The sequence below is a fragment of the Triticum dicoccoides genome, chromosome 6A (assembly GCF_002162155.2).
Source record: "Triticum dicoccoides isolate Atlit2015 ecotype Zavitan chromosome 6A, WEW_v2.0, whole genome shotgun sequence".
Classification (NCBI taxonomy): Eukaryota; Viridiplantae; Streptophyta; class Magnoliopsida; order Poales; family Poaceae; genus Triticum; species Triticum dicoccoides.
In genome coordinates, this window is record NC_041390.1 from 582558550 (window position 1) to 582571142 (window position 12593).

At 49.8% G+C, this 12593-nt stretch overlaps 1 protein-coding gene across 1 annotated transcript; it reads left to right on the forward strand.

The window, feature by feature from the left end:
* The first annotated feature begins 6916 nt into the window (after nucleotides 1–6916).
* On the forward strand, nucleotides 6917–9883 carry LOC119318133 (nicotianamine aminotransferase 1-like). The gene is made up of 5 exons (XM_037592653.1): nucleotides 6917–7314; nucleotides 7401–7740; nucleotides 7851–8069; nucleotides 8163–8472; nucleotides 9581–9883. The coding sequence occupies exons 1-5, from the start codon at nucleotides 7040–7042 to the stop codon at nucleotides 9706–9708; spliced, it is 1272 nt and encodes a 423-aa protein (XP_037448550.1). The 5' UTR covers nucleotides 6917–7039; the 3' UTR covers nucleotides 9709–9883.
* The last annotated feature ends 2710 nt before the right edge of the window (nucleotides 9884–12593 follow it).

Genomic DNA, 12593 nt, shown 5'->3' on the forward strand with positions numbered 1-12593 from the left:
CCAGAAACACATTGCTGGGAATGGCTTCTCTTTTGGAACCTATTTTTGCCAGATCATCACCTGCTTGATTTTTCAGTCGGGGTATGTGGTGAAGCTCTAACCCCTCGAATTTCTTCTCCAGCTTTCTCACTGCATTGCAATAACCAGTCATGGCTGGACTTCTGACGTCCCATTCCTTCATCACTTGATTGACCACCAAATCTGAGTCGCCATAGACCATGAGGCGGCGGACGCTGAGTGAAATGGCCATGCGCAACCCATATAAAAGTGCTTCGTATTCTGCCTCGTTGTTAGAGGAATCAAAGCGGAACCATTTAGCATCTTGGAACCGTCAAAGAACATGGCCCAATGCTCCGAGTGAACCTGAGTCGGCAATTGTTGTTCAATCCACTCGGCGACGAAATCCGCGATTGCCTGGGACTTGATAGCTTTCTTTGCCTCAAACTTGATATCTAGGGGAAATAGTTCGATCGCCCATTTTGCCACTCGACCGGTTGCATCCCTGTTATGCAGGATCACTGACAATGGAGCGTCGCTGACGACTGTAATGGAATGATCAGAGAAGTAGTGAGCAACTTTCTTGGTGGTCATATAAATCCCATATACAAGCTTCTGACAGTGAGGATATCTTTGCTTTGACGGGGTCAAGACTTCAGAAATATAATATACTGGGCGCTGAACTTTGAAGGTTTTCCCTTCCTCTTCCCGCTCGACCGTAAGTACCATACTGACGACTTGTCCTGTGGCTGCAATGTAAAGCAGCAAAGGCTCCTTGCTGATTGGGGCAGCAAGCACCGGCTGGGTGGAGAGCAGAGCTTTGAGCTCTGCAAATGCTGCATCAGCTTCAGGAGTCCACTAGAACTTGTCGGACTTCTTCATCAATCGGTAAAGAGGCAATGCCTTTTCACCGAGACGAGATATGAATCGACTTAGGGCGGCCAAGCAACCAGTAAGCTTCTGGACGTCGTGCACTCGCACAGGGCTTTTCATTCGGAGTATAGTGCCAACTTTTTCTGGATTGGCGTCGATTCCCCGTTTGGAAACGAGAAAACCGAGTAACTTTCCGCCAGGGACTCCGAATGTGCACTTTGATGGATTAAGCTTGATATCATACCTCCTGAGGTTAGCAAAGGTTTCGGCAAGGTCAGTCAGCAGGTCAGAACCCTTCCGTGACTTGACCACGATATCATCCATGTATGCTTCTATGTTTTGACTGATTTGAGTGAGTAAACACTTCTGAATCATCCTCATGAATGTAGCTCCGGCATTGTTGAGGCCGAATGGCATGGTAACATAATAGAAGCACCCGAATGGAGTGATAAAAGCTGTCTTGATCTCGTCAGGTCCATACAGACGGATCTGATGGTACCCGGAATAGGCGTCCAAGAAAGACAGTCGCTCACATCCCGCGGTCGAGTCGACTATCTGGTCGATGCGGGGGAGAGGAAAATGATCTTTCGGGCAGGCCCGATTGATATGTTTAAAATCAATGCACATGCGAAGTGACTTGTCCTTCTTGGGGACCATGACAACGTTGGCAAGCCACTCGGAGTGGTAGATTTCCCGGATGAACTCCGCTGCTAAGAGCCGAGCCACTTCCTCGCCAATAGCCTTTCTCTTTTGGACGGCGGACCGTCGGAGATGTTCCTTGACAGGTTTTACTTTTGAGTCGACTCTCAGGCGATGCTCAGCCAGCTCCCTGGGAACACCTGGCATGTCAGAAGGCTTCCATGCGAAAATGTCCCAGTTCTCACGAAGGAACTGGATGAGCGCTTCTTCCTATTTGGAGTCGAGTGTTGTCGAGATATGAGTCGGAGCGGCGCTGGGGTCGTTCGGGTGGATGTGAGCTGTCTTCGTATCGCCAGTCGACTGGAAAGCTGACTCTGTAGCGGGCTTCTTGGCTCGCAATAGATTACTCGGGCTGCAGTCTTCTGGTATTCCTGCAACTCCACCACTGCCATCTGCGCGTCGACGATCCTCGAACCTTTCTGAAAACATTCTTCCGCTTTTTTCCGATTGCCCGTAATGATGATCACACCTTTGGGGCCAGGCATCTTCAATTTGAGATACACGTAACATGGTCGGGCCATGAAGCGTGCATAAGCCGGCCTGCCCAGAATAGCGTGATAGGCACTCTGGAAGTCCACAACTTCAAACGTCAACTTTTCTTTGCGGTAATTCTTGGAATCACCGAAAACCACATCAAGAGCAATCTGGCCGAGTGATTCAGCCTTCTTCCCAGGAATGACTCCATGGAAACTCATGTTGCTGGCACTGAGTCTGGACATCGGAATGCCCATCCCTTTCAACGTCTCAACGTATAATATGTTCAAACCACTGCCGCCATCCATCAGGACTTTGGTCAGTCGAATGCCTTCAACAACTGGGTCGACCACCAAAGCTTGCCTCCCAGGGGTGGCGATGTGTATTGGGTGGTTGGACTGGTCGAATGTTATGGCAGTCTGAGACCATTTCAGGTAACTAGGTGTCGCCGGAGCGATCATATTCACCTCTCGGTTAATAACTTTTAGTCGACTTTTTCTCTCAACATCAGCAAAAATCATCAGGGTGGAATTAACTTGAGGGTATCCGTCATCACTGTCCTCTTTGTCCTCGACCTTGTCTGACTCCTTTTCCTTACCCTTGGGCTGCTTGCCCTGGAACTGCTGGATCAAGAGTCGACACTGCCGAGTGGTATGTTTCGGGTAAATGAAATTACCCTCTTCATCTTTCTTTGTGTGGACGAGACATGGTAAGTCCAACACATCATTCCCCTCCTGGTCTTTAACCTTTTTGGGATTCCAAGACCCTTTAGGTTTCCCTTTAGACTTTCCTTGGGCCAAAGCTAAGGCTTCCCCGGGAGCCGCTGGCTCGGCTTTTCGCTTCTGTTTCCGATTGGAATTGCCTCCGGTTTCTTGGGCGACTGACTTGAGCTTGCCACTCCTGAGTTGATCCTCATCTTCACCATTAGCGTACTTGGTGGCAGTCTCCATCATCCGATTCAGGGACATATCTCTAGTTCGACCGAATTTCAAATTCAGCTCTCTGTACTTGACGCCTTCCTTGAAGGCACAAACTGCTTGATGGTCAGGCACATTCTCCACCGAGTGATGTAACGTGATCCATCTCTGGATGTAATCCCTCAAAGTTTCATTCGGCTTTTGCACACAAGACCGCAATTCCGTCAGTCCTGCTGGTCGCTTGCATGTTCCCTCAAATGTGGTGACGAACACTCGGGAGAGATCTTCCCAAGTGTAAATGCTGCTAGGCGCTAACTGGTTTAGCCACGCTCTGGCCGAGCCCTCCAACATGAGAGGCAGGTGCTTCATGGCCACTTCATCATTGCCGTCGCCAATCTGGACGGCCACTCGGTAGTCCTCAAGCCAAGTATCGGGCTTGGACTCGCCAGTGAACTTACTGACTCCAGTCGCCAACCTGAAATTGGGAGGAATCACAGCAGCCCTGATGGCTCTACTAAAGCACTCTGGCCCCGAAACATGTACTCTGCTGCTGGCAGGCGCATCTCTGTCGTAGCCTTCTCGGTGAGCCCTGTTCCTGTCGACCAGACCCTGGACGAGGATGGATCTCGCGTCAAAGCCTGGCCCTCTGGGGTCGACTGGAATCCTTCGCCCACCACTATGAGGGCGCCTGTCATCCTGCTGGCGAGGCACATACGACCCGCTCCTCGGGGGAGGCGTGGGCGCTCGACGTCGACCGTCACGATCGACTCGGTGATCATACTGCTCATGGTTCCCATATTGGTCACGCCGGTCTCCACGTCCCTCACGCCTCGGGGGCGATCTCGGGCTGTGAGCCGACTAGACTGTGTCCGCGACAACGGATCTGCTGTGAATTCTGTTCCGCGACTGAGAAACAGCAGAATTCTGATCTCCTGCTGCCCGGAGTAATGCTCTGATCTGCAGCAAGCCTCTGCCGGCCTCCGACTGGGAAGGCTGAATCGACTCCGCTATACAGGCCGCAGCTGCTAAATTCTGAATCGGAGTCCGATATACCTGCGGGGGCGGGAAGAGCCGACGTCGACTGGATTCGGGAACCCGTTGTCGCGCACGCTCGTCGAGTGCTCGCTGGAGGTTCTCCAGTCGAGTGCGCTCGGCCAAGTTTGCCAGGCACGCGTCCTCCAAGGCGCGAGCCTCGGGGGTTTCTCCAACGATAGGAGTGTGCAGCGCATCCATGTTCCGGCGGCGAAGTTCTTCTTTCTGCAGCGACGTGAGAGACTCGGGAAGATACTCCTCATGGGGACGCGACGGGTCGCCTCCTCCCGCGCCTTCGTCGGTGCGGGTAAAACTGGGGGGACTGGGCGGTCCATCGACCATCAGAACCTCCGCCGCCGGATCGCTGCTGTCGCACTCGGATGCAGTCTCTTCAGAGCCAGTCGACAGGTCGAACAGGGATTCGTCGGGCTCGATCGCCGCGACTTGAGGGGTGTCCGACCGACGGGCCACCGCGTGTCTCACCCACCGCCGAAGCCTCGACCGACCGGAGCGCTTGCACCGGCAGGAAGCGGGGAGGGAGGACAACACAGGAGCCGACCGGTAGGGGGTCGACGGTTGCCGCAGGAGAACGCCGCGGACGCACGCGCTAAAGTGCATTGCCCCGCGAACAGGGAGCGCGTCCACGTCGAGCGGAGCCTCCTGAAGCCAGGCGGAGTCGTCGGCGATGAACGTGAGCGCGCCGAGACGGATCTCGCGGCCCTCCACCAAAACTCCGTCGAAAACCATGATGATTCGGGTCGGAAAAGATCGCAACTCCTCCAACAAAACGCTAAAACACCTGCCCCAAGGTGGGCGCCAACTGTCGTGGTTCTAAGTCTGACAGTAATGTAGGGGGATAAGTATGGAGAGGCGAGGTCTTAACTATGGAGAGGTTGTAAGGACGCAAGGTTTACGAGTTCAGGCCCTTCTCGGAAGAAGTAAAAGCCCTACATCTCGGAGCCGGAGGCGGTCGACTGGATTATGTGTGTATGAGTTACAGAGGTGCGAACCCTTGTCTCGGAGGAGGGGTGTGGCTTATATAGAGTGCGCCAGGACCCCGGCCAGCCCACATTACGAAGGGTTCAATGTACATTAAGGTAGGGCGTTACTGATAACACTAGTAATAAAGTGCTATGATGACCATAAAAGCTACTTAATGACCGATCGTTAGCGTGCGGAGTGACTTTAGGTCTCCTGGCCGTCGAGTGGTTGGATCTTGGTCGAGTAATTGCTTCTTGGTCGAATGTCTTCGAGTCTGTCGAGTGTAACACCTCCAAGTCGATTGAAAGGTGATTTATTCTAGAGGTGTCCTTGGGTAGGGCAGTTAGGACAGGTCCGTGACCCTACCCTAGGTACATAGCTTCATCAGTGATCCCGACCGAATACCTTCTCGAAAGCTTCGGCCTCCTTCACCGTGAACCCCTCCTCATCAACTTGTTCATCGGGACCTTCGTCATCCGAATCCGATGCATATGCACGGGAAAAAGGGATGGAATGGTCCATTGTCTCTTGCAAATGATATTTGTCAAGATCACCCACATTGTTGTCATGGAGATCAACTTCATTGTCATCGTCCGCATACTCATCATTGTCCTCTTGCAAAGCTTCATCTTGGTTGTTTGTAAACGGGCTCAATGTTGGCCTCACTTCTTGGGTCAAAAGAGGTTCAACAATTTCATCTCGCTTCAAGGGTGGGGGGCTACTAGCAACCAAAGGGGAGGGTTTCCGGTTCAAGTCCAAATGCAAATTTGCATCAACCTTCTTCGTTGCAAATAACTCAAGAGCCTTATCAAGTGAATCGGCCACCGTTTCCTTGTATGCAACCCAACGTTGCTCCGAGTTGACACGCATTGTCTTCCAACGGATGTGCATTCCAAAACCTACATTATGCCTTCCCTCCAACTCAACGATATCACTAGGGTCCATCCAATTCAAATCTTTCCTCACTTGTTGCAAGAGCTCCGCATAGCTAGGACTACTATCAAACACCATATCAAGCTCATCAGGGTCCGGTTCAATATTGCCTTTCAAGAAGGCGTCTCTGTCCCCATGATGAACAAACACACATGTTCTTCCCATCCCTATAAGCATTCAAACAACACAACGTAACATTGCTTCCATGAGTACTAATTTAAGGATTAACACGGAATACAAACCCTAAAATATATATCAAATAACAACCCTAACCCTAACCATAACCCTAACCCTAACCATAACCCTAGCACCAACATAAGAATAACCCTAACATACTAACAAAGCCTAATCATAGGAAATTGGCAAACAAAGATCTCACATCTCCATGCAAATCTCTATATCCAAACAAAACTAGGGTTTCCCCAAACTAGCATTACTTGGATCAAAACAAGGGGATCGGAGAAGATTACCTTGAGAGAGGGTTTGACTTCGAAATCCACGGACAAATTCTTCAAATTTGCAAGATTTGGGAGAGGATTTGAGAGGGGAAGAGAGTGGGAGAGGGGGCAAAGCTCGGATTGGGGTGTGTGAGGTGGGGGGAGTGGGGGAGGGGGGCCCAGCCGCTGGATAAGTCACAGTGCAGCGCCCAGCGCCTAGCTCGGAGGCGCTGCACTGCTGGGTGCGGGCCCAAGGGCTGCCACGGTGGATTGGCGTGCAACGCCCCAGAGTTGGGCGTTGCACCGTAGTGTGTGGCGCCTGCGTGGCGGGCGCTACACAAAAGAGTCAGTGCCGTGAAATAGTTTCACGGGCAGTTCATTCTGTGAATTGATTTTATTCCGAGGTTAAAATTGTCAAATTTGCCGTACGACTCAATCAAACAAATACGGTGAATCAACTTGTCGGACGAGAGCTCCGAGCATCGACAACGGGATTGATGGTTGATGGCTTGACGTGCGGACGGCCCCTGCCTAGTGCCAAGTTGGATACAAACAAAGGCTGTCGCCGATGCCAATCAGACAGTCGACCCAACCCATCGTGGGAAAGAAGGGAACCGACGACGACCTCGCGTTCCCTAGCCGAACGCGCACACGACACGTCGCTCGCTCGCTCCTCGTCCTCGTCACCAGCCGCCCATGGAGAACGGCGGCGACGCGAAATGGCGCTTCGGGGCGGGGAACCCGGCGGTCCAGGCGAGTGGCCGGCAGAGCCTCCGCGCCCTCGTCACCCGCGTCTTTGACTGCGTCGACAGGAACGACCCGCGGCCCGTCGCGCCGCTCGGCCACGGCGACCCCTCCGCATTCGCGTGCTTCCGCACCGCGGCCGCCGCCGAGGAGGCCGTCGCCGCCACCGCCCTGTCAGGCAAGCACAACAGATACTCCTCCGCCGGCGGCGTGCTGGAGGCGCGCAGGTACGTACTGCCGCCGCAGCCTTAATCTCTTCTCTGCTTCTTCAGCTAGTCAGTTCTGGTAAACAGATGGATATGTGCTGCCGCAGCGCCGTCGCGGCGTACCTGTCCCGGGAGCTCCCCTACGAGCTGTCGACGGGGGACGTGGTCGTCACGGCCGGCTGCAACCACGCCATCGAGATCATGATGGCCGTGCTGGCCTCTCCGGGCGCCAACGTGCTGCTGCCGCGGCCGGGGTACCCGATGTACGAGTCGCGCGCCGCGCTGTGCGGCCTCGAGTTCCGGCGCTTCGACCTCCTGCCGGAGAAGGAATGGGAGGTGGACCTCGACGGCGTGGAGGCCCTCGCCGACGAGAACACCGTGGCCATGGTCATCGTCAACCCCAACAACCCCTGCGGGTGCGTCTACTCGTACGACCACTTGGCCAAGGTACTATCCAGCATCTACGCAGACGTCTATGCATTAAAATTTAAGACAAGTAGCGCCACTAGCCACTTCTTCTTCCTCCTCTGATTAATTAGTACGGAGACATTTCACAGATTGCGGAGACGGCGAGGAAGCTCGGGATCATGGTGATCAGCGACGAGGTGTACGACCACTGCGCGTTCGGGAGCAAGCCGTTCGTGCCGATGGGCGTGTTCGGGGAGACAGCTCCGGTGGTGACCATCGGCGGCATCTCCAAGCGGTGGATGGTGCCGGGCTGGCGACTTGGCTGGATCGCAGCCACGGATCCCAAGGGGGTCCTCAGGGACAAGAACGTACGCACTACAGTACCTTCCTTCTTTACCCCAACCAACTTCCAAAATGCGCTCACGGGGGCTGACAGACACCCTCCTGGTAATTTTCTTCAGGTCCTACAGTCGATCATGAGCTACTGCGCCATCTCGGTGGACGCCGTGACGTTCGTGCAGGGAGCTCTGCCGCAGATCCTCGCCAACACGGAGAAGGCCTTCTTCGAGAAGGCCATGGACGTGATGAGGTCGGCGGCGGAGATATGCTACCGGAAGGTGGAGGGCATCGAGTGCATCACCTGCCCGCACAAGCCGGAGGGGTCCATGTTCGTCATGGTGAAGCTGGACCTCTCCTGCTTGGACGGCATCGCCGACGACGTCGACTTCTGCACCAAGCTCGCCCGCGAGGAGTCCGTCGTCATTTGCCCAGGTACCCTAGTACACTATCCATCAATCAATCAATCATGGATTCGGCTTATTTTGGACTGCTAACTATAGCTTGTATTATTGCCTGGTTTAAGCTGTTGGTCACTTGGCCTGCTAAACCAATGCATATCGATCCATTCAACCTACTAAAAACCAAATCAGAAGCAGAAATACATATCTAGTTGTTTTTGCCTCCACCAGCATTCATTGCTCTGTCGCCGTACGAATCTGACTATAATTGTACTAGTAGTAGATTAAGTTATGCATCGATCGATCACAGAGAAATTAAGTGAACGTCCAACGACTCTTGATCTCTCTTGTCTTTTGCAGCTGTTGCAATCTAATAAGTTTACTTTGCCTTTTCTCTCTTATATTTTTGTGCTTAAACTATCAACATAGGGCTGATATATATATGGTCAATGTTTTCCACGTTTCGTGTAGCTATATTGAGCAAATTACATCCAAAGCACATCACTAGCGGTTCTGTAAACAAATATATGAGGAGTAATTCAGAATCTAAGGGGTAATGACTAGCAAAAAAAAAAGTAACGGCGACAATTCATAACATAACACAAAATCGACAGTGGCTCGGCTTTTGCTCGAACTGAGCCTCCTTATTTACCAATCTATTTACCTGCTTTTCTTCTAATAACTTTGAATTTTCACATGAAACTTGGCAAAACTTAAAAAAAACACCTAAATGGCTGGACAAAATGAGCTCCAAATTTTCCAAATACTAAGAAAAATAATTATATTTACTATAATGTCTTCAATTTTTACACTTTTTTTATTCCACTACATTTTTTTCTAAACTTTGAAAAATAGTCCAAACTCCTAAATGGCTTGGCAAAATCGGCTCAAAAATTGATTAACCATAACTTTTCCAACATGTTATGAAACTTTGAATCTTTAGTTCTTATTTGAATCGCATCGTTTAAATATCTTATGACTGTTTCTTAAAAATAAATGTTAGAAACAAAGCTATCTTCTACATTCTAAAAAATAGTCTTGCTACAGCTCACGGGGGAGGGAATGCCTGCTGATTCAGTTACAAATTTACATGAATTAGCAGTAGTATTCTGCAATTGAAAACTAAAACATGCTCATTACAGGGAGTGGACTAGGAATGAAGAACTGGCTCCGTATTACGTTTGCTGTCGATCCAGGCCTTCTCGAGGATGGCATGGAGAGGGTCAAGTCTTTCTGCCAAAGGCATGGCAAAGCCAAGGAGTTGAAGTGACACATGCATGGAGTGGGTTCTCCAAAATAAATGTTTGATTGTGCATGTGCAACTCGCGTTGCATATGGGAGAAATCAAACTCAGAAGAATGTACTAGTGAAATTGCATCACAATTATGAATCTTAATTATGGAAATCATGTGACAATGTTAAACTTGAGTTTAATTCTGGCTCCACTGGCTTGCGGACTATGCCGACCCGAAGATTTTCCCAGACCTATAAGAGCATCTTCAACAGCTGTCCAAAAACTGGGCCGCACGCTAAAATTCGGATTTTTTGGACGCCGGACAGCTCCAACAGAAAGTGTAAAACAGTGCACGCGTAAAAAAGAATTGGCCGCGCGCTAAAAAACGCTATCGCATGCTGTAAATTTGAGGCGCCGAATTACGCGCTTCACAATTTACATTGCGTGTTCTTTTGGGCGCGTGTTTTTGAGCATCTGCTAAATTAATGTTGGGTCCGGCGCACTAAAGATGCTATAATGGCGCGCTAAAACTATTTTGAGCATCCGAAAGTGGGTGCAGCCACTATTTTCTCAACTATTTTAGGGCGCGAAACTTTTATGCATCTGTTGGAGATGCTCTAAACCAAAGTGGACGGTATGCTGTTTTTAATTGTTAAAAGAAAGGCATCAAAGCTTACATGGCACACTCAAGCATCACTAATCCTATTGCTAGACGTCATCTATATTGATTGAACGAAGCCTATGCTACCATCTCCAAATCATCAAATGGTTGCAGACAAAGACTCCTATTAGCATCTCTGAGAGACTGAGCCCACACATTATCTTAAGATTGACGAAGTCGCCATAGACATTTTCATAGTTGATGGAAACGTCTCTTCCCACTAAACGCACATTGCTGGACGGTCTAAAATAAATCCAGGAAAATGCGATCACTTGTCAAATCTAGAACTTAAACTCTGGTAATCATCCAACCACATGTTAGTTTGCAGAGTATTTGCATATTAATACCTTAGCAAGTAATGCAAGTTAGGAAAATAAAAGAAAAAGGCTAAGCTGTGTTAATAAGAAAGAAAAGAAAAAAAAAAAGCTAATCGTTAGGTATGTAACTGAACTGGTTTAGCTAAAAATATAGGTAGCTCGACCTAGTCAGTCTATCAAAACCGCTTCCTGTGACCCAACAGTACGTCCTCACTTTGAGCGTTCTGCGTTTGACATCCCCTCACCATGCAATCCATGGCCATGTAACATCCCAAAGTTAACGAAAAAGGGTTTTCTCCCGCTTTGTATTACAAAACAACCATCCGAGGCAACCAATGATAGACGCTGGGGCGGAAGCAGCACAGTCACGTCCAAAAGAAATGAAAGAGAAAATATAAAAAAACAAATGCCGATAACGGCGGATCGACAAAAACAGCAAAGCCTCGTGACCACTGCGTCCAACGGAGATCGCCCACCAAGCTCCGAGACTCCGAAGCGCCGGTGCCAACCAACACCTCCAAGAAGGGACATCATGATGACGACGCTGCTGCCAGGGGGGAGGGGGTTGGGTTCTGCGTTGACATCCCCTCTCCATTCAATCCGTGGCCATGTAACATCCCAAAGTTAACGAAAAAGGGTTTTCCCCCGCTTAGTATTACAAAGCAACCATCCGAGACAACCAACGATAGGCGCTGGGGCGGAAGCAACACAGTCACGCCCAAAAGAAATGAAAGAGAAAATACAAAAGAAACAAATGTCGATAACGGCAGATCGACAAAAAGGGCGAAGCCTCGCGACCGCTGCATCCACCGAAGATCGCCCACCAAGCTCCGAGACTCTGAAGCGCTGGTACCAATCAACACCTCCAAGAAGGGACGCGACGATGACGACGTTGCTGCCAAGGGTTTACCCCGGTACGCGGCGAGGAGAGAGGTAGGGTAGCCCCGACGCCCTCCAGGAAGATCCGGTGGCACCCTCAGGCACCACCGCGTCGGTGTCGGCCAAGCCAACAAGGATTTTTCCCGATCCCAACCTTCACCTCAGGCACTCCGAAGCTCGCCACCAAACTGACCACCACCCTGCGCCAACACGCTCATGAAGTTCCTCACGCTATCTCACCACGACACCACAAAGTATGGCTTGCACAACGAAGAAGAGGAGCCGAGACTAGGGCAACAACACCGTTGGCACGCGGGAGGGCTCCACCTCCACCATCCACGACGGTAGCCGACCGGACGCATTGGCAGGAGCCTACCAGGCCCGTGGCCCCATAGGCTTATTAAATATGTAATGAAGAATGCTATTTTGCATCATGTTTAAATTCAAGTTGAAAAGGTTAACTCAAAACCTCAATAAACTTTGGAAACATTTATAGTGTAACTTAAATGTCCTTGAAAAATTCAAAAACTTATGTGGGAGTTTTGTGTATATGGCTATATGCTCGGAAGGACTCCATAATATTTCATGAAGTTTGGATGACTTAAACCTTGCCAACTAAATTTCTTCAAGCTAATTTTTTGAAGTAATTCATTTTTAGAAAACTTTTTTTTTTAAAAAATCCACTATTATATGCTTATTCTTGAATATCCAAAAAACACAATTTATGTGTACATTGTGTGAAAATTTTGTCATTCTGTGCAAATTATGTGTACATTGTGTGCTCAAAATCGATATAACTATTTTCTATTGTGAGTCATTTTTTCTTAATCAAAGAGTAAACCACTTGTTAGACACGGCAAAAATAGAGTGACAGACCCGGATTAGAATTTCAGGCACTGACTGTTGACGGTTTGTTGGCCCTAAAAATATATTTGCTATTTTCTAAAGGGTCTGTGTGTCTATGTATTGCACATCTAAGTGACTCATTTAAACATGAAGAGGAAAAAAAAATACCCACACAAATCTTCGTGTAAAATCAATGACATAAAACTTAGATATGCAAT